The sequence below is a fragment of the Puntigrus tetrazona genome, chromosome 3 (genome assembly GCF_018831695.1).
Source record: "Puntigrus tetrazona isolate hp1 chromosome 3, ASM1883169v1, whole genome shotgun sequence".
In the NCBI taxonomy this organism is placed as follows: domain Eukaryota; kingdom Metazoa; phylum Chordata; class Actinopteri; order Cypriniformes; family Cyprinidae; genus Puntigrus; species Puntigrus tetrazona.
The window spans coordinates 4192826-4214192 of record NC_056701.1 but is presented as its reverse complement, the minus strand read 5'-3'; the positions used below and the strand labels follow the sequence as shown (position 1 = coordinate 4214192).

Below are 21367 nucleotides of genomic sequence, written 5' to 3'. Positions count from 1 at the left end.
GATTCTTCAACAATTATTTTGCTAATGTTAATTTCTAGCTTGATTATATTTCGGCTTTAGTTGAATTATTTCAAACGAAACATTTTATTTCAGCTATTTCCATTTGTTTTAATCCCTTTTTTGCAATATTTCTACTTGGGTTTTATTTAGCAAAATTTCTATTTAGCTTTATTTTTATTTCTGTTTTAGTTATACTAGCTATACTAACTATACTAGCTAAAAAGAGTTCGAACCAGCATTTTTATAAGAATATATCTTGTTTTAATGACTGCATGCGCTAACTTGTAAGTCATTTAGCATAAAAACGAAGAGAAAACAAACCTTTAAAACACATACGCCATTTGCAAAAAGAGCACATTGACTACTAACAGGCTTAGAGTTTGGCCTCAAAGAAAGTGAAAGCAATAATCCATCACTACCTCTTTTGTCGTGGGTGACCCGAGTCTGATGTTTGATGTGTGTGATACAGTAGCGGGAAAACAAACCGTCAGCATCTCACCACATCACACGACTCAAGGTTAGTCTGGAGGAGAGTCGCAGAGAGTCACGGAGGAGATTTTGTTTTTGCTCTTATCAGATTTCCTGCAGCGAAACCGCAGGCCGGTTCGTCAGCAGTTCAAGCTCTTCTGAACATATCAAAACAAAGACATCTCACAAATGAAGACGTTTCCTCCATGTATACGCCCTGCTAGACACTGTAAGGCACTTGGGGTTGTACAAATTGTCCTCTCGCCGGGTTTAAATGCGGCCCCCGGGGCCACGGACCGCAGGAATGCTGACGCTAGCATCGCAGATAGAGAAGATGAGGACTGGGAAGACTGGAATGATGAAGAAAAATAGAGTTTTTTAAGAATAATGACAGAAGAATGCAGTGGACACTGATCTCCGCATGAGGCCGGTGGATATTATGAACCGCAAATGTGAAAGGGAAGGATGGAGGGGGATTTAGCTGAACAATGGAGAGGAATAAAGGCATGAGAGGAAAACAAGTTGGGATACTAATGCTCAAACCTCAGAGGTGCTGGGTCCAGGAGACGATTCTGGAGGGACATCCACTTAGCAGAAGGTTTCCAGCCTCTAAATCAACAAACATGCTCCACATTTTTCAGAAAGAGGAGTGATGGGCAATAACTGTATGAGTTACATATGATGTACACCAAAACTGTTCCACTGAGTCTATATGAACCGGCTTTTCAAACATTCTGATCAGTTTTCTTCTGAAATACAACCCATCAAAGAGTAAGGGATCACTCGAAACAAGCCTGAAACAGAAACCAGATCACCTGAAACCACATCAGCGGATCACCTGAGAAGTGGATCTCCTGAAAGTGGATCACCTGAAACCAGATTGCCTGGATCAGATTGCCTAAAACCTGATTGCCTGAGACTGTATCACTTGAAACCAGATCACCTGAAACCGGATCACCTGAACCTGCCTAAGATTGGATTAAGTGGATCACCTGAAAGAGTGGATCTAAAACCTGAAAGTGGATCACCTGAAAGTGGATCAAATCTGCAAAAGTGGAAACTGAATCTCCTGGAACCGAATCTTCTAAAACCAGATCACCAGAAAGTGGATCACACAAAACCAGATCACCTGAAAGCGGATCACCTGAAAGTGGATCTCCTGAAAGTGGATCACCTGAAAGTGGATCACCTGGGAGCGGATCACCTGAAAGTGGATCACCTGAAAGATGATCACCTGAAAGCGGATCACCTGAAAGCGGATCACCTGAAAGCGGATCACCTGAAAGTGGATCACCTGGGAGCGGATCACCTGAAAGTGGATCACCTGAAAGAGGATCACCTGAAAGTGGATCACCTGAAAGGGAGCGGATCACCTGAAAGTGGATCACCTGAAAGAGGATCACCTGGAAGCGGATCACCTGAAAGCGGATCACCTGGGACGGAACACTACTTCCAGTGTTAGTCGAGGTCAATGTTGACAGTTAAACAGTTCTGCTAAACGTACACAGCTGCTTTAAATCATTAACACCCGTCTAACATCTTCCATACGCTATAAAGGATGACTTAAAAGTGATTTGCGGGTGTTTGTTGTCAGGATACAGAGCAAAGCACTGCTGGAAAAGATGCTGTGACTCAAGGAATAAAAGCATTAGTGGTCCACACGTAATAAAGCTCAGAGCGGCTGCCAGATCCAGGCGTAGCCCTTCTGAAACCCAAAACACCGCGCTCTCACCTGCAGGAGCGCAGCGTGAGCAAACGCATGTTCATGTTAGCGTGGGAAAGCCTGCTTTTCGTTATCAGACATTCGTTTTCAATTTGGATACGTGTTTGGCCCAAAACGGAGAGGCTTCGACGCACCGTCAGCCAGCAGAACGTGACCTAGAATAAAGACAGGCAGGAAAGCACAAGAGTTGAGTTTTTCACACATCTGCATCGGCATTATCTCAGAGCTTCTCAGAGGTTTCCACGCTACTCAGCGCCAGGCCAGATGAAGCAAGCGTGAGCTCACGGAGTTGAACCGAAAAACAAATGACACAAGAGCATTAGTCAATGTTTAGGACGTCTCGCGACCTAACGACCTGGACCTACGTCAACAGAGCGGACCGCGGCGAGAACTGATTCACACGCTTCTGGCCCGCTTCGGGTTTGGGTGAGGAATGTGGTCTTGGCAGACCAGAAGTTTAAACATCAGCTAACTGACTCTACCTTAGCTCAAGGGCAGAGAAAAACAACCTCCAGAGAAACAAAACCACAATGTTGTAGTCCAATATAGTCCAGTTAAACAATAAAACTTTATATTATTATTATTATTATTATTATTATTATTATTATTTATTATTATTATTATTTTCAATTAATTTATATATTAATAAAAAACAATGAATACATATAAATATAAATATTAATCAATAAATTAACAAGAACGTAGGTCATCTTAGATTATTTTTTTAAAATGCATTACATTTTTATTAAACACATAAATAAATGTAACTGTTATACAATACATGAATAGTAAATCTAAATGAAAATAATTGCTAAAATAAAATTAAACCAGATCAGTAAAAGCTGTTTGAAGTACCAAATCCAAATGCATTAACTAATAATACTAATTATTATAATTAATACCAATTAACTAATAATAATAATAATAATAATAATAATAATAACAAATTGTTATTATCGTAAGTTGTTTAATTGATTTATTTATTAAATGTATAAATTGCAGTTATAAAATAAAATGTAAATGTTAATTGATAAATTCTCATTAAATCAATGACTAATAAAACATTAAATCACTCATTATTTATGTGGTAGAATATTATTATAGAAAAAGAAAATGACTGATTATTATTATTAGTAGTAACAGTAGTAGCAATTTTTATTAAAACTAAATATTTAATATAATATTTAAATGTACTGATTTAATTTTAACATTATTATTAAATTATAATGTATACATTTTATGAAAAACTTACTTAATAAATGAACATTTACGTAAATAAATAATAAATATAATTGTTATTTGATATAATTGTAAATATAAAATTACCTGTGATTAAATAATAAAAATAAATAAATAAATATAATTGCTGTTTTTGGAACCATTTAATTTGAACATTATATAAATGAAATGTGTAAACTCAAATATATAAAGGGATGTAAATATTATATCAAATGTATATGCAATAAAAACTGGACACTTTGATGTTATTATTAGCGCATTAACTGATCTTAATAAATCTGATCAATAATATTCCAGTACTAATTGCAATTAGAGATTATTTTACAGTAATTTTTTTTTTTTTTTTTTTTTTTTAAATCGACTGTTACACAAACAGGTGGTTTCTTTTGTGCTGTACAATGTGTCCTCACACTTTTTTTTTTTTTTTTTTTTTGCATGGCTGGTTCATTACCAAATCCCAGCTTCAGCCCGTTCTAGTCTCATAGTGAAAAATTAACAGACAAAGAAACTCTGTGAAGGGCAAGAGGATGTGAACTCAACGCTGCTGCCTACCTTGAATTACAACAAGGAGCCCGAGGACACGCATTTTTGCACCGAGGGTGACTTGAGGAACACACACACACACACACACACACACACACACACACACACACACACACACACACACACACACACACTGTGTGGAAGTGCAAACACAGGCCTCATAAAGCAGAGCAGCTAGAGGGGCTCAGAGCGTGACAGTAGGAGCACAGCCCAAAAACACAGCCTGCAGTCATCGCTTCTGCTCATGAAAGAACAATATCTTGTGTGTGTGTGTGTGTGTGTGTATTTGTGCTTCACTGTCCCTCGCAGACAAAGCCCGAGTGGGATTCAGAAGCAGCTGCGCCGGACCACACAGACACTAGAGCTTGACAGCAACACAAACACATCTCTGGTCACCTACGCCCAGGACCGGACTCACCCGGGGGAATTAAAATGGGTTGTTCTTCATGTGTCTACCGCCCTTCACTTAAAGCGCTCTTCTCTTGCGTGGCAGAACTGAAAACGTCCAGGAAGCTCAAACTCGTTAGGGTTATTCACAACCAGTCCCATTCTTAAAAACAACACTAGAACCAGAACCACAAAAAGAGTGCAGTCAACCGAGTAGTTCGTGAATCAGGCTTATGAACCGGTTCTTTTTAGTGAATCAAAAACATGCAGCATGAACAGTGCAGTCTAATTCTGGAAGAAATGAGTCTTATGAATGAATGACGCATTTATAAAGTCATTTATTGTGTATTGCTGTACACCCAAAATGCTTTACAATCACGTGTGTGTGTGTGTGTGTAGGAGAGGTCTCTCCTCAAAAGAACCGGCTCTTTTTAATGATTCAAATTTATTCAGATTTTTTTTTAGATAATCAAAAACATTGCGCATAGCCTTACTTTGAAACAAATGGCACTTTTAAGCCAATGTCACTAAGAAGTGCGTTTTGATTCACTAAACAGACCCTTCATTAAAGATTCAGACCGCACTGGTCACTTTTTATATTTCCAATTCACTAAAAAGAACTGGTTCATAAGAGTCATTTTGTTCAGGAATCAGACGACAGATGTTCAGTATCAGTGACCATTTAATCATCGCCCATGTTTAACAGTTCGCCCACGCAAACCAGTTAGGATCCATTTAAAGAGTCAGTTAAATGTAACCTAATTCGATTTTTTTGCTCATATGCGGCACAGATCAGATCTGGTCTATGAACAGGAAAAAAATGCATGCGTTTGAATATTTCGAGATCGCTTGCAGGCTTCGTATGTGGAAATAAATCCAACATGTGCCCATGCGATTGTGTAAAAGTGCAGATAATGTTCATTATGTCAAGTATAAGCACATGAATCAGATATTGGTCACAACTTAAAAAACCCAAACATGTAAACAAATCAGAATCGGGCATCGAGACCTGCGGCGCGAACGAGGCCTAACTAACCCCACTAACGCATCCTTGGGTGGGCCGTAGCATCGAATCTAGTTAAATCCCAAACTCAACAAATGCACGGCCCTCCCAAGCCGAACTGCTCATAAAGAGCGTCTTATATAACGCGACCCAGGAGGAGACGTGACCTCTGACCGGTGTGACCCCGGCGAGCGCTTCGACAAACAGACGCTCTTCTCATGCGGTCACAGAGCAGGTAGTTATTCAGAGAGACTTTTAATGGCAGGAAGGGTCTGGACATTGACACGCTGTCCGGGTCCGATTCAGTCTGAATGGCAGCTCGGGAAGCACGTAAGCTTTATGAGACGTCGTCAGGCCAATTAAGAAGCAGTTTGAACCGGCAGAGCCATCAAACACGAGCGCTAGAATGACACTGAAGGAGGAGAGAGAAGAAAACGAACGCTGAAATTAGCCAGGCGTTTAATAAAGTCAATTAAAGCGCACTCAAAACGGATGTTTTACTCGCCCGTATGTTCAGTGAGGCGCAAAAGGAATCATCTTTACTAGCTCACTTCCACGCAACAATATATTTGAAGTCTTCTGAGGTCATACGATGGCTTTGTGCGACTCAAATCTCATTCTCCCTCCGCAAATCTGAACCGACAAGTCGCGTTCGCTTACAGCAGCGAGAAAACCAATGCAGTTTTGGCATCGGCTGCAGCAAAAACCAGCCATGTTTTAATCTGTCCGGTGCACAATTGTGAATTAGATGTGGCAGCTCAGGAAGACTGTCGGCGTACGAGTACAGCGAGTGAACTTCCACTCGACGTTCCTCACGCGAAGCTATCATGTGACTCCCGCTGTAGCACGAGTCATACGTGGCACTTTTTTTAAAAGCACTTGATATATCACTTGCATGAACTGTTGCGTGGAAAACGGTCATTTTAAAATGTCTTCTATCGATCCGCTAACACGTGCAACGGTTTGTCTTCTGCTTGAAAAACAGGGCTTGCTTACCAGGCCGATTTCCAATGTTTAGGGGAAAACGGCTCTTGAACCGTTTTTGTTTTAGATTGTTCTCAATTTCCTAGCTGACGTTATGATCTTTGAGGGTTTTCAGTCTGGTTTCCGAAAATAGCATATAACCGAGACTGCATTGTTGAAGGTTTTTAAATGATATACCATTAACGTATGACTCGGGCATCTTTCTGCCGCATCTGATACCGTTGATCATACTGTTGGTCCTCACTGACCGACTGGGACATTGTTCAGGTATTACAGGCAGTGCATTGGAGTGGTTTAAATCTTATTTTACCAGTAGAACATTTTCAGTAAAGATAAGAGAGCTTACTTCTAGTAACGCTGTGTTAACTAGGTGTGGGCTTCCCCAAGGGTCCATTTTGGCTCCCATCCTCTTTTCTTTATAAATATATGTATATATATACTTATAAATAAGACAAATGGAATGACAGTCCATGTTTTCAAATTATGGAACCAAGTGGAAGAGTATATAAAGAAAAGATGATGGGAGCCAAAATTGGTCCCTGGCGAACCCAACACACATATATATATATATATATATATATATATATATATATATATATATATATATATATATATACTTGGAAAATTATGACTATTTTAAGGCTTATTGACATTAGGTGCTAAATGTGATAAAAACACAGATAGCTGGTTCACTAGAACAAAACTATTGTAAAGAAATTTTTAAACGGCAAAATATTTCTTTTAATCACAAAAAGTACAGCAACGCAGTTGCGTTTTGAAAGGGCTAACCTAGGGCCGTAACGAACCACTATTTTGGTAATCAAATAATAAATAATCTGCAATAAGTGCAGATACATTCATATCGATGCAATCTACGAAAAACAAATCTTGGTATCTCATGAGCGATTTCTTCTCCGGAAAACGTATCTCGCGTCCGGGCGCGCACCGAGCAGTCCCCTCAAACGACTCGAAGTCTAAATACGAGCAAAACACGCGAGCGAAAAACGGCCAAAAATGGCAACCGCCATCCAGCTTTAAGAGGTTTTTCTGTTCGCGAGCTCAAGGCCGTGCGCTCCAGGCCTGGCTCATGAGCGTGCGGTTCGGAGCGTCTGCCCTCTCTGTAATAAGGCCGCCAAACGCAGCGCTGCGCTACACAAATACCAGCGTCCACTCGCAGCCTGACGCCGATCCACTCCCCGGTGGAAAATGCAGATCAGCCCTAATGCCCCTCGTCTCACGGGCTCACGGACGCTCGACCGCAACAGCTTCTAAATCCATCTCCTGAGAGAGAGAGAGAGAGAGAGCTGGGGAAACTCTGCTCCTCGCCACAGCATTTTTACCTCTGAAGAGATGTAATTTAAAGTGAACCGCAGAAAGGTCAACGCTCCAGCTCCTGCAGCCAGTTTTTTTTTTTTTTTTTTTTTCATTTCCCGTCCTCGCTCGCATTGGATAGGTGTCTATTTATTCGGGGTCGCTTCCAGAAAGGTGGTTTTGCGAAGTGCACGGGTCGAGACGCGCGTCGCGTTGGTTTCTCCGCCGCTTTAAAAAGAAGCCTTTCTTTTTTAGGCTCTTGTGTTTTTCCAGCGCGCTCAGATCGAGGGGCGGTTTTTTTTTGCGCCGGTGGGCTTCGGGGGGGATGCGGTTTTCGCTGCCCGCTCGCACACAAGAAGAGCGTTATGTACGGGGAGGGAAAGTCCCGCAAGAAGACCGACATTCGGAAACGAGGTAAAGGAGCGTCGGGGCGAAACGGACGGCGACGAGCGCCAATCTCAGCAAATCGCTTCTGATGGAAGACATAGAATAATAGACGGATCAAACCCTACCGTCAAAAAATCCCCTTTGGTTTCTCCGAAAGTACAGCCAATAAAACTAAAGTAAAGTTAATGGAGCAAACTGAAACATACATTGGTATAATAAATATAAATATTATAATAATATAATAAATATTTATTTTTAATTGAACTTATATGTAATGATCAATTATAATAAAAGATATATTTATATTTAAAAAAATAAAATCCAATAGATAAAAAATATAAAAATTAGAAAATTGTATTTTCAAAAGAACAAATATAGCAAAACTAATAATAATACTAATAATATAATTTTAAAATAACAAACAAAAAAATAAATTATAATAAAATGTAATTTATGTTAAATTTAAGTAATATGAGTGTGTACTGATGCAAATTAAGCATTAAGCAGTTACAGCACACTTCAGAAACCCTCCTCCTTCCCCAGCTCCACCTTTATACATTGGCGTCATTTAATATATATATATATCATAGGCAAGCAGCTTGCTCTGTCGACGCATTAATGTGCATTACCATGGTAAAACCCGTTGTCAGGGCAGAAATAAGATTTCTGCAGCGCTCTGATGTTTTAATTCAGTGCTGCTCCTCTAAAAATAACGATGAATCAATGCTGCCAAACACGGCAAAGACACTAAAAAACCAAAAAAACAGACTTGGCGGCATGGCTTTGGGTAATAAACCAGGAGTGAATACTATAATCATACAGGAATGTGGATGTGACGCTGTGATTTGTGTTAGTCTGCGAGTGGTATATTGCATGTACGTATATTCCCATACATCAGTTTTATAGCCCCTACTTAATAAGTCAGCTTGATGAAAACTGGCTTTCAGCTTCATCAACACGCGCCTGCTCGAATCCGGAGCAGCTACACGAAATCACGCCAAAACGTCCATTAAGCCGCGTTAAAAAGATCCACATTTTGGAGATAAGAAGATACTCAAACCCTGCATCCAAACCTTAAAAATACATGTCAAGCACAACGGACAAAACGCGGGAGGGTAAAACCCGTCGTGAACGACCGCCGCTGTTCTTTTCGATAGCCTCTCCGCTACTTCTTTTCATTCTCCTTCTCCCAGCGTGAGGAAATACTTTCGCCTCCCACCCGCGTCCCACTTGGACGGAGTTGGGAACCTCATTAAAGCACCTAATTTCTTCCGCTCGGCCTCCACGCGCGAGCAGGCGGTAGACGAACGCTGTCGTAACATCTCAGACTTCAGCACATTTCCGATCTCGGGCCAAGCGGCCATCGGAGCGCTAATTGAGGGGCCGCGCGACTGACACTAATACGTTTCTGTTATTCCACGGGAGAGTAAGTGGCGTCAGATCACAGAGACGCACGCTTTTCCTTTCTGTCAGGAGCTAAACGCAGCGTGTTTGACGAGGACACAAACGCTGAAAGATGTGTGATCGGGTTTGACGTAGCGAAGACCAATAACAGACGAAAACGAAAAGGTAGCCGGACAATTTTATGGCGTTCGTTTTGGCGATTTATTAGAGAGAGAATCCAGACGGTTACTTCCAGATCAGCATGTAATAGCTCATAGTTTAGAGAGGGTTGCCACGTTTAAAAAGGTGTCAGATAAATACAAATAAATAAATGTTTTAATAATCAAAAATCATGAATGTAAAAAATAGACAAAAAAATGCATAAACCGTATTTAAAAAAAGAGGACACAAACAAATAAATTAAATAAAGAGATATTTTAGTTTCTTACAATATTGTTTATATGTGTGTTGTCACGATTAATATCATCCAGAATAAAAAATATGTATGTATATTTATTATGTTTATTTTAATACGCAAATGCTGTATGTATTTAGAAAATATCTACATTTATATACTTATATTTTGTAGATAAATATATTTAATATATAAACATAACATTTTCTTAAATATATGCAAGTGTATTTATATATACAGAATAGACATGCAATACACACACATTAAGATAGATAGATAGATAGATAGATAGAGAGATAGATAGAGATAGATAGATAGAGATAGATAGATAGATAGATAGATAGATAGATAGATAGATAGATAGATAGAGAGATAGATAGAGAGATAGATAGAGAGATAGATAGAGAGATAGATAGATAGATAGATAGATAGATAGATAGATAGATAGATAGATAGATAGATAGATAGAGAGATAGATAGATAGAGAGATAGATAGAATTTGGGGTCTGTGGTAAGTATTTTCTTTTAGCTCTTGAATACAAAAGCCAAGTTGCATTAAAATAATTTTAACTGATTCAATACTTGCTTCAATGTAACATTTTTCCATATCGGAAACTTTCCAAATTTGATTAACTTAACTTTAGGCCTATATTAATAGGAGCTGGTGTGTGTGTGTGTGTGTGTGTGTGTGTGTGTGTGTGTGTGTGTGTGTGTGTGTGTGTGTGTGTGTGTGTGTGTGTGTGTGTGTGTGTGTGTGTGTGTGTGTGTGTGTGTGTGTGTGTGTGTGTGTTTGGCCTGTTAAAGTGGCACTCAGTGCTGGCAGCAGTTATTGGCTAGTGTAGTGCAGGCAGTGCAGGAAAGCATGCACTAATGTGAAACACACGCTCGCTCCGTGTCCGTGAGCGGAGGACGGCCACAGCTCCAACCCACACACACTTCGGCAGAGAGGGATACATAGTGCACAGTGAGAGGAAAGAGAAATATTAGCTCTCCTATAGCTCAGCATATATACAGAGTAAAACCACAAATATTAAGATATTTCCATGGTTTTTTCCTCAAACAAAGCCATATGGAATAAAAAATATATAAAAAAAAATAATTTTATAAATTTTTAAAAATTATTTTCATTTTATTTTTTATAAATGTCCATAAAAATAATTAAAAATAACTTGAAAAAAAGAATTTTTATTATACGATAAATATTTAAAAAAATGTCATGTGAAAAATATGAAAAACAGCTTCAATGTACTTTTATTAATTTTAATAAATAAAATGCTAAAATTATATATATATATAATATATATATATATATATATATATATAATATAAATATATTATATATAATATAAATATATACACACACACACACACACACACACACACACATATATATATGAAAATATGAATTAAATATTAAACATCTAAAAAAATTAACAACACAACATTTCTGTTTTTTCATGCCGAAACATGGTACTTTACAGTATATATATAATCAACTCTAGGCATTACAGTACAGTAGAGTGTGTGATCATGAACAGATGTATTCAACACCTGGACGTTAACGGCTGTATACGGTGCAGCAGGGAGATGCTCTTACACTTTTACACTGACAACATTATAATCAAGCCGTTTAACAGACAGCCAAAACACAGAGAAAAAAAAAAAAACTATACAAAACAATTCCCAGTACCAAACAAAACCAGCGTCAGGACACTTAAAAACGCCACAGAAGAATAACAGCAGCTCAGCAGATGGAAGAAGAACTAAATTCCTAATTAAAACCATATTTGTGGAGGGGGATGAAAAAAGAAGGTGGAAAAGGGAGCACTTTTTCTTCTTTTACTTTTTGTTATTCTTTTCTGAAGGCACAAAAAGGGACTTATTCCACAGGCACTTTGAAAATACCTGCGGGACGGATACAAAGACGCCAGGGATTTATGGGGGATTTCAACCGCCAGCTGTCAAATATTTCCACATCCATCTTTCCGAGAGGCCCGAGAGCTCTTTATTAGTCGCCGGCATGCGCCGCTTTAATTGGAATCCCATTGCGTTGGAGCTGGAGGTCACCAGGTAAAAAGCGCAGACGTGGGGGGAAAAGCGGCCAGTTTTTGAGCGTATCTGGCGACCTCGCTGGAACGTCTTCCCATCACCCACCAACCTCGAACTAAAGCTTCCATTGACCTCGACACCTGGACCCCGGGTCCCGACGTGACCTTCGCGTCCAGACCTTCGCGCGACCGCAGCCCTGGCTCCGTCCACGCAAAGTAGCTCAAAAGAAAAGGAACTGACAGCAGAAAAGAGCGCCGAGGGAGGAAAACCAAACTACTGTACACTCGGCCCAACGCGCGCCAAACGTAAACACAGCGTTTGTGCCGGTAACCCGGGCCTGGAGAAATCATCTGGGATTGATTTGAGAAGCGCGGGGGCGGGAGGAGGGGGTCTTTATTAGCCAGGCTCCTCAATCCGGCTGATTAAAGCCAGTTTGGATGGATTACAGCAGATGCCTGAGCGTGCCGGGGCCCCACCCGAGGCCCCGAGACCCCGACAAAAGAGCCGTGGAGATCCAGGACTTGACGGTTTTGTTCGCGGTCCACAGCTACAACTCAAGCTTTTCAGTCCTCTACACTCTTACAAACAAAGGTGGATCCGTCCTGGTTCTCCAAAGAGCTTTTTAGCGATCACTTCTCAGCGGAATATTCCAAAGAACCCCGTTCTTAATGGAACCATCGAAGCCGATAATGACAATAGCTTTATTTATTTATTTGTAAGTATGAGGTTGGTTTTATATTTCCATGAAAATACTTACATTTAGTCGTTTAGCAGATTAAAACAAAAAGATCAAAGGAGGCACAACACGGCTCCAGAAATAAAATGATGTTCTCGCCACAGGTGACCTTTCAAGCGTAAACACACTTCATCAGACAAATCAATTTACAAATGAGGACAATAGAAGCGGTCAAAAAAAGAGCAATAATAGGTGCTGATCTCAGATCTCAATATTTAGATATGACCCAGATATGACCAGATATTTAGATATGACTCAGATATAACCAACACAAGAGCAACCCAACCCAGTTTTAGAAACTGTGACCATATTTTTGGTTTCTCGAAGGGCCTTAAGTGAACCATTTTTTTTTTTTAGTACGAAGAACATTTTAACCAAACGTCTTTCCACTTTAAAGAACCTTGCACGGAAAGGTTTCATGGATGTTAAAGGCTCTTCATGGAATCGTGGCAATAAAGAACCTGCATTTTCCAGACTGTAGACTGTGTTAAATCAACGCTTAAACATCTCCACAGCTGCACACAGATTCGTGAGATTGCATGTTGGCGGTATACGGATGCATATATTTGTGGATATGTGCAACAACTGTGGACAATTATGAAGCGAAGCTCAAGCCTCCTGCAGGGTTTTTACGACTTTTGAGCTACAAGACAGACCCTCAATTCCCCACAGCGAGAGCAACTATAAAGAAACAAACAGCCCATATCCACGATCAACTGCCTGTCTGTGTGCGATTGTCCACCTGAGTTTGTGTCCTGGAGGAACTGAGTCTCCGCTGCCAGCGTTTCCTCAAAAAGCTGGTTGCAATTGAGCGAAATTGTAAAGTTCGCTGATTGCAACCGGGCCAGAAGGTCCAATTAAAGTCATTATAATTATGTTTATGAGGTGGGGGTGTGGACGCAACGAGCTCCAATTGAGATTAAAATCAGTTCAATATGGAAAACAAGCATGAGGCTGTTATACTCCATACCAATTAAAACACCCATCCATTTACCACAACTAGACCGACTTCAGCCCAACATGTGGAACGTGGGGAATGCAAGGGGAAGGGAAAAATAAAATAATAATAATACAGTATCAGGATAGAGTCATATGAAAAAAGAGAATGTACAAAATGAGCAGTGCTTGACAAATAAAATAATACGATTATAATAATGAAATATAACAATAATATATAATATAATATAATAATAATATATTTTTTTTTTATAATCAATTATTAAATATAAAAATAGAAATTGAATGTAAAAACCAATTAAATAATATAAATAAAAATCTAAATATTAAAAATGAAAAATATTATTGAAATAAAACATAAAATAAACTAAAAGCTATGGGAACCCTTCAATGCAGTACAATAAAAACCTATGGGGACTCTTAATTTTTATATATAAACCTTGAAATAACCTTGGGACTGTGGCCAGAAATGTTTGCATTATTATTATAATTTGTCTTTTTATTATATTATTAAAAAAAAATACAAAAAGTACCATTTCAGTGTCATTTTTTCCTCAGTCCAGGACTTAATATGACTATTTATTCAAACGCCAGTTTATCCAGAACTACTGCACGACTACAAACACGCCTAATCGGCCTTCTTTCCGTCCGTTTCTGAGAAAGCGCTCGTAACCAAAGTTCAATCGCACCACAGTGTTTGGCTGCGACGTAAATCGCAACACAAAACAGGCGAGGGCCATAAAACCCTCATTAAACAAAGCAAACAAAAGAGTAGTTGCTCTTCAGGAGCCACAGGAGGGCCGTTTCTTGCGGCCATTTTCATGTACGAACAAAAGAGGTTTAGCAGCGCGGTCTTGCCTCGACCGACGGCGCATTGCTGCTAAAAATCCACATCCAGTCGCACTGGCCATCAGTTCAGAGGAACTCTTTAAAGGAGGTTTTCTGCAGAGCAGCGTGATCCCGTCTCCGAGGTAATGCGCCGATTATCTGGCTGGTATTTCAGCGGTAACGCAGTGAGACATCAGTTTGCGTCGCAGCCAGTGCCAAAGACCGAGATCAGGATCTAGCAGTATCTCTCCCGGCTCGTCACGCTACACGATAGCGGACAACAGCTGACCTTTGGGTTTTTTTTGGGCTGGCGAGGGGAAGTGGTGATTGCATTTTCCCCCCAATTTACTTCTTGATTCCAGTTTGTCCTGGACGGCGACCAGTCGCGCAATTAAGCCCGGAGAAACTCTGGAGAATTAAAACTGGGAAAATAAAAGAGTAATAGAGTCGATGGAGGATCGGCTTTCGCTCCATCCGCTCTGATATGAGCAGATTATGAAACAGCAGGGCGAGATTTAAGAGGAACATGGCGCCAAGATCTGACGTGCGGCTGGGGAAAACTAGAAAACGCGAAGGGGAAGGACGTTCGGACAGGTGAAAATAAAGCCCTCGCTCGCATCTGCCTGCCACTTGCATTCGATTTTAAAGACAACTGACCCTCCGCTATGATCACCATGGTTTGGAGTCAATTCAGCTGAACGGGAGTGCGTGGAAAGCGTCTCTGAAGCGGTCGTACGCAGTGTGCGCAACGGAAAGTCAGTGGACACGAGGAGTATGCCGAAGCTCACTTTACAAAATTTGCCAAGAGATTAAACAAAAACATTTCAGGGATGCTAAAACTTATGAACTGACATTTGAGTATGTAATAACAGTAGCAACAGCTCACGCTACACATAAAACAATACTAAAAATAATATGGTTAAAGTAAAATAAAAACACAGTAAAGTAAAACACAGCCCTTATATATATATATATATATATATATATATATATATATATATATATATATATATATATAAATTTAGTTCTTGCATTATTGTGCTAATTTTATATATATATAATAATAACAACAACTGTATATATTTTTGTTGTCATTCACAAAATTTGTTCATATTACACTATTTATATTTTTACATTTTAATTCAGTTTCTCAAGGTAAAATCATATTTACATATTTATTGATAGATTTTTTTGTTTTAATGATTAATGACTGTTTAGATGTAATTTAATTCTAAATAAACATTTAATAAACTTAATTTTTAAAAAGAAATTAAGTATATTTATTTTATTAATATGTTTGTCAATTATCACAACAAAAATCACAATTTTGTTTATTTTAGATGTATTTTGAAAGTAACCATTTTATTTGTATTTTAGTGATTTTATTCATTTGACAGGGACCACAACGTAGCAGAATCTTTCAAAATCAATGTATATATATATATATATACATATACATATATATATATATATATATATATATATATATATATATATATATATATATATATATATATATATATATATATATATATATATATATATATATATATATATATATATATATATATATATATATATATATATATATATATATATATATATATATATATATATATATATATATATATATATATATATATATATATATATATATATATATATATATATATATATATATAATATATATATATATATATATACGTATATATATATATATATATATATATATATATATATATATATATATATATATATATATATATATATATATATATATATATATATATATATATATATATATATATATATATATATATATATATATATATATATATATATATATATATATATATATATATATATATATATATATATATATATATATATATATATATATATATATATATATATATATATATATATATATATATATATATATATATATATATATATATATAATTAGCACATTAATAATGCAAGAACAAAATTTTTTTACGGCACTAATTTTATTATCTTATATTTTATGTTTGACCCACGGCCTAGCTTTTAGCTGGAGAAATTAAGATTTGCCAACTTAACAATTGTGTTACTAGATTTAGACACTTTTCAGATCCCGTCAGCAACTTGATCCAAAAAAATATAAATATTCAAAAGAACCAATGTGACAAAACCATAACACAAAAACCACTGGACAGGCTGATGCAATACAAAAATAACTGCATAACTGGCACCGTTTTGAAGGAAAACTAGTCGCTGGAAGCCTTATTGTTAGGCGTGAACCGAAGCGTTTACTGCTGTCTGTGCTGGTGTTGACATAAGAAAAATGAAGAATGCTGGACAGCTTGACACCAGATGATCTGTCTCTGCTCTGTCAACCAATAACATAACAATGGCAAATGCTTCATCCCTCCTCCAAGCAGTCAAGAAAAGACTCTCAACGGGAGGCAGCTCAACTGTCCTACATCTTTCAGTCCAAGCAGTCAAATAAAAACACAATCTGGTTGTTCAATCAAATCTCCTACAAATTGAGCATCAAGCATAAAAATAATCATTCTTTATTGGCATCAATGGTTAGATGAAGGACCTTTAACATCCATGGAATCTTTTCATTGTTTAAAAGGTTCTTTATAGTGGTAAATATCCTAGTGGTTTGAAATGATTGAAATGTTCTTTATACTAAGAAAAATGGTATCGCTGCAAAAACTAAACTTTAAACGTTTCTTTTTAAGACTGCGGAATCTTTCCATTCCGCAGAATGTTCTTCAAAGTCCTTTGGAACGTTAAATGTTTTCATGCTGTGAAAAATGATCATTTCAATGGCTTTAAATTGGTATTAAGTCATATCTGACTGCTAGAAGCATGCATTAAAATTCAGCGCATATGCATCAAGCCCGACATCGCTTATATGTGGTGTGCCTCAAGGCTCTGTTCTGGCCCCCACGCTTCTTTCACTGTATATACTTCGGTTAGGAGACGTCTTTAAGAAGCACGACACGGCTTTAACTGCTATGTGGATGATTTGCAAGTATAACAAGACTGAGGTTGCAGCGTTCGGCCCCCAGAGGATCCAGGGATGCGACAAGAGCTTAATTTTGTCCCAAAAAACCAAGCCAAAACTTGGGTGTGATGGCCTCCTGACTTCTCAATTGATTAATCTGGCCAAGATGATATCATTTGAGTCTCGAAATCGCAATTAATTCTCTGATATCATCAAAACTTGATAAAGTTCTTTTAAATGTTATTAATAGCAAAACCATTCCTTTAAGAACGGATCAGTACGCGGTCTGTTTCTGGGAAGAATGGTTCTTCTATGGTATTTCTGCAAAACCCCCGATACGTTTAGTGGTATAAGTGTTTTCTTTATGAGGGGGAATTTGTCTCCACACAGAGGGTCTGTTATCCGCCTGACCGGAGGAAAGAGAGCTGGGTGTTTAAAACCTTGCTGTGTCAAACACACGCAAACGAAGCGTTTCTCTTAGAGAATGACCTCGGTGTGTTCCTCTCGGCTCGACCCTTACACACCTCTACGGCCGAGCGGCGGCGCCGCGACAGAGCCTCGCAAACGGTGTGTTTCAGTGGGTTTCTACTGTAAACACGGCCGCGGGATCCCTCGCACGCGCGCTGCCCGCATCGCAATCAGAGCGTAAAGACACACTTCACAAATAAACTCCAGAGCGCAGAACCTGGAGGAGGACCGTTTCCTCAAGAGCCTTCAACATCAACGACCACATTCACGAGCATGTGTATGAATCAGTGCTACATTGCACTTCATTACACTATATTTTAGCTACAAATTTAGTTGACAAATAAAAATTAGCATGAGAGTTTTATCTTCAAGGTTAGAGGTAGTTTTTCATTTATTTTGCATTTTCCAGTCACACCATAGAACACGTTTATATGTTAACCACCCATATTCTGATTCTGAATTATAAAGTTATTTTTTAAAAAAGCCTGCTCGTCAAGAATGCATTTACTTGATTCAAAATTCTGTAAAATTGTGTAATATTTCTACGTAAATGCATTTTATTATTGTGTCGCAAAGCTGAATTTCTCAGTATAATTACTCCACTCTTAGCGTCACATGATCCTTCAGAAATCATTCTAATATGTGAAGAAACATTTCATATATTTTTTCAATGCTTGCACATATTTTTTGTGTAAACTGTGAAATGATCCATTCATGCATCTCTAATGAATAAGTAATAATTTATTCATTTAAGTATTAACAAAAAATAAATAAAAATTATATATATATATATATATATATATATATATATATATATATATATATATATATGATCCCAAACTATTTAATATTAAAAGAAATGGCCATTAGCCAATATGCATACAGTTTGGAGTTAGCATAAAATGGTGTGCATTTTTCCATTTCTTTCAGTCTAGCATGTTGTTGTTGTAAAAACCGTTATAAAAACGCATTTATTAAGTTTTCCAGAATAAAGTACTACTGATCGACATGCATGTGAATGTGGTCATTGACGCTCTTAAAGAGACAAGGCTTCGGTTCAGTCACATGTAGAGAGCACGGATGGCTTTGCTGCGTTTGACTTACGCATTGGAGGTGGCCAAAGACAGCGAGCTAAGAGATGAGCTCAACTTCCTGCTGTCCCAGAGTCTCACTTCCTGCTGCCTCATCTGCAAACACAGAGCCAACATAAATTGGTGAACCATTACATTTACATCAAACGTAATCACGCGCGTTTTTAACTATGTTTAAGCACGTAGAAAACTTCTTAATGACCTGGTTGAAGCCAGTCGTGAGCAAGTTGTCATCCTTGACCCAAAGGACACGAGAGTCTCTGTTACCCTGATGACCCTGGACACACTGCGGGGAGACAGAGACATGACACATTATACTTTTTACTTAAAGCTTTTAAGGGGTACTCTTATATAGAGAGATGAATGGCTTGCGTTGAAAGCAGATGCCTGACAGCAGTCTGTACTGAACCCTGATGAAGAACGACTGACATCTAAAATACGTCCTCTTCCTGTCCTTTAAAGCTGACTGCGTGACGACGGACAGATCAGGGCCCGTCTGTGATGTGAATGACAGACGGCTAAATCACTCTGACATCATAACGACGTAATCACTAGCAGCAAAACAGCGGTTCAGATGCGGCGTAGAGAGTCTTTATTTGACACGGAGATTCAAAAGGTCAAACTCTGCCGGTCTAGAGGGTGGACCGAGACGCTCGTAAGCTGCGAAAACTATGTAGGTGTTTATCGGACGCAAAATTGCAAGTTGGAAATGTGAAATATGCACTACACACAATATATAACGGCACTTCAGATGCAATGTGAGACTAAAATGTGGCTAAAATGTCCGGAAAAGATGAATTTTTATCAGTGTGAGCTGACCTCAACACCGAATGTGAAGAATATCGAAAACTTTAGGAGTTAGCTGTCTGTAGTAGCCCTCAAGATATCAGCACAATAATAACACTCAGCAAAATATCACCTACCTAATTATCGTTATTGATGAAATCCAAGAATATACTGAGATATTATTTTTTGGTCAATATTGCACACCCCTAGTCCCAAGCCGTTTGATGCTGACGTCAACGCGAGACATTAACATGTTGCCGTCTGCTTGTTGGTCTTTTTGCATTGGTCTGAATAAAAATGCAGATTCGATTCTTGGCCACCGGGTTAAAAATAACGGTTTCCTCTGCGACGCTGTAAACAAAGCTCACAAATGCTGCTTTGTCTGGCATTTACAGGCATGGTGGGATGAAAATGAGACCAAACGAACAATCATTAAGTCATTGAGCTAGTAAAGCAAAAAGAAATGAACGTTATGAGACTTAGAAAGTGAATTTTGACCTTGCATGCATGACAACCTGTTGTTGGGGACAACACCTCAAAATATCAACTTATTACCCATAATAGGTGCCCTCTAAAATGTTCTTCAGAACAAGAAAAAAATAGCTCCTTCGAAGAACAAAGCTTCTTTGAGAAACTCAAAATGTTCTTAAAAAACCCTTTTGAAACTTTAGCATTCTTGTTAAAAATAAATGAACCACTTTTTCCGGATTTCTCACTGCACTACACACATTTTTTCCTCAATGAAATGTTTAAACACTGATGACTACATACGTATCGATCGGACTGGTTGAAGAGCGACAGAAGAGGAAGGAGGTTGGTGTGAGTTCGGGTGTGGAGGTGAACATCTGAGTTTGGACGCGAGCGCTTCCTGATTTCATCCGAATGGAATCTTATCTCCGCTCGCATCAATGCAGGAGGAGTCAAACCACACACATTCACACGAATGAGAATCGTTTCCTGTAGCTGAATCACCAAATCTGACTCTGGAAATCTAAACTGGACAAAAGACTCTTTAAAAGACAAGATCCATTTGTCTGCTTGGCCCAAACCCACATCAGATCGCTCCTTTTTATTGGCATTGATGGTTGCGTGAAGAACTTTTAACATCCGCAGAACCTTTCAAATGCACTTAAGGTTCTTTAAAGTAGAAAAAAGTTGTTTGGATTTCACTCTAAGAAAAAAATATATGGTTCTTTTAAGAACCTGTTCACTGAAAGGTTCTGTGAGGAACTAAAAAATCGTTTCAAGCTGAAATGCATTTATAATATTAGTAAATTATAATAAATTATTATTATTTAACTAAAGCTGAGACTATATGAGAGATTCAAAGTGTTTATACATATACATTACACACACATACATGCATATGTATATATACATATATATATATATATATATATCTTAATTTCATGAGATATTATTCGTTTTTATCAAAAAATAACTTATTTTTATAGTTTAATTTCCATTTTAGTAATTTTTCCTCATCTATTGCTTGTTTTTTCACACACTATTATTAGCGCATCCATTTTATAAGCAACGTTTTTATTGATTCAATTAAGTATAATAACTTAGCGTATTGGTGCGTTTATAGTTTTTGTTAACTAACAC

General features: G+C 37.9%; 1 protein-coding gene across 4 annotated transcripts in view; it reads right to left on the bottom strand.

Moving 5' to 3' along the window:
* The window catches only part of coro7 (coronin 7), a 119898-nt gene that overhangs the window by 60775 nt on the left and 37756 nt on the right, over positions 1 to 21367 (bottom strand). For all 4 annotated transcript variants that reach the window (XM_043234107.1, XM_043234113.1, XM_043234119.1 and 1 more), the window contains 2 exons: positions 19176 to 19259; positions 18987 to 19069 (listed from right to left, as the gene is read on the bottom strand). In XM_043234107.1, coding sequence (XP_043090042.1) covers positions 18987 to 19069; positions 19176 to 19259 — 167 coding nt within the window. The remainder of the gene's footprint in view (positions 1 to 18986; positions 19070 to 19175; positions 19260 to 21367) is intronic.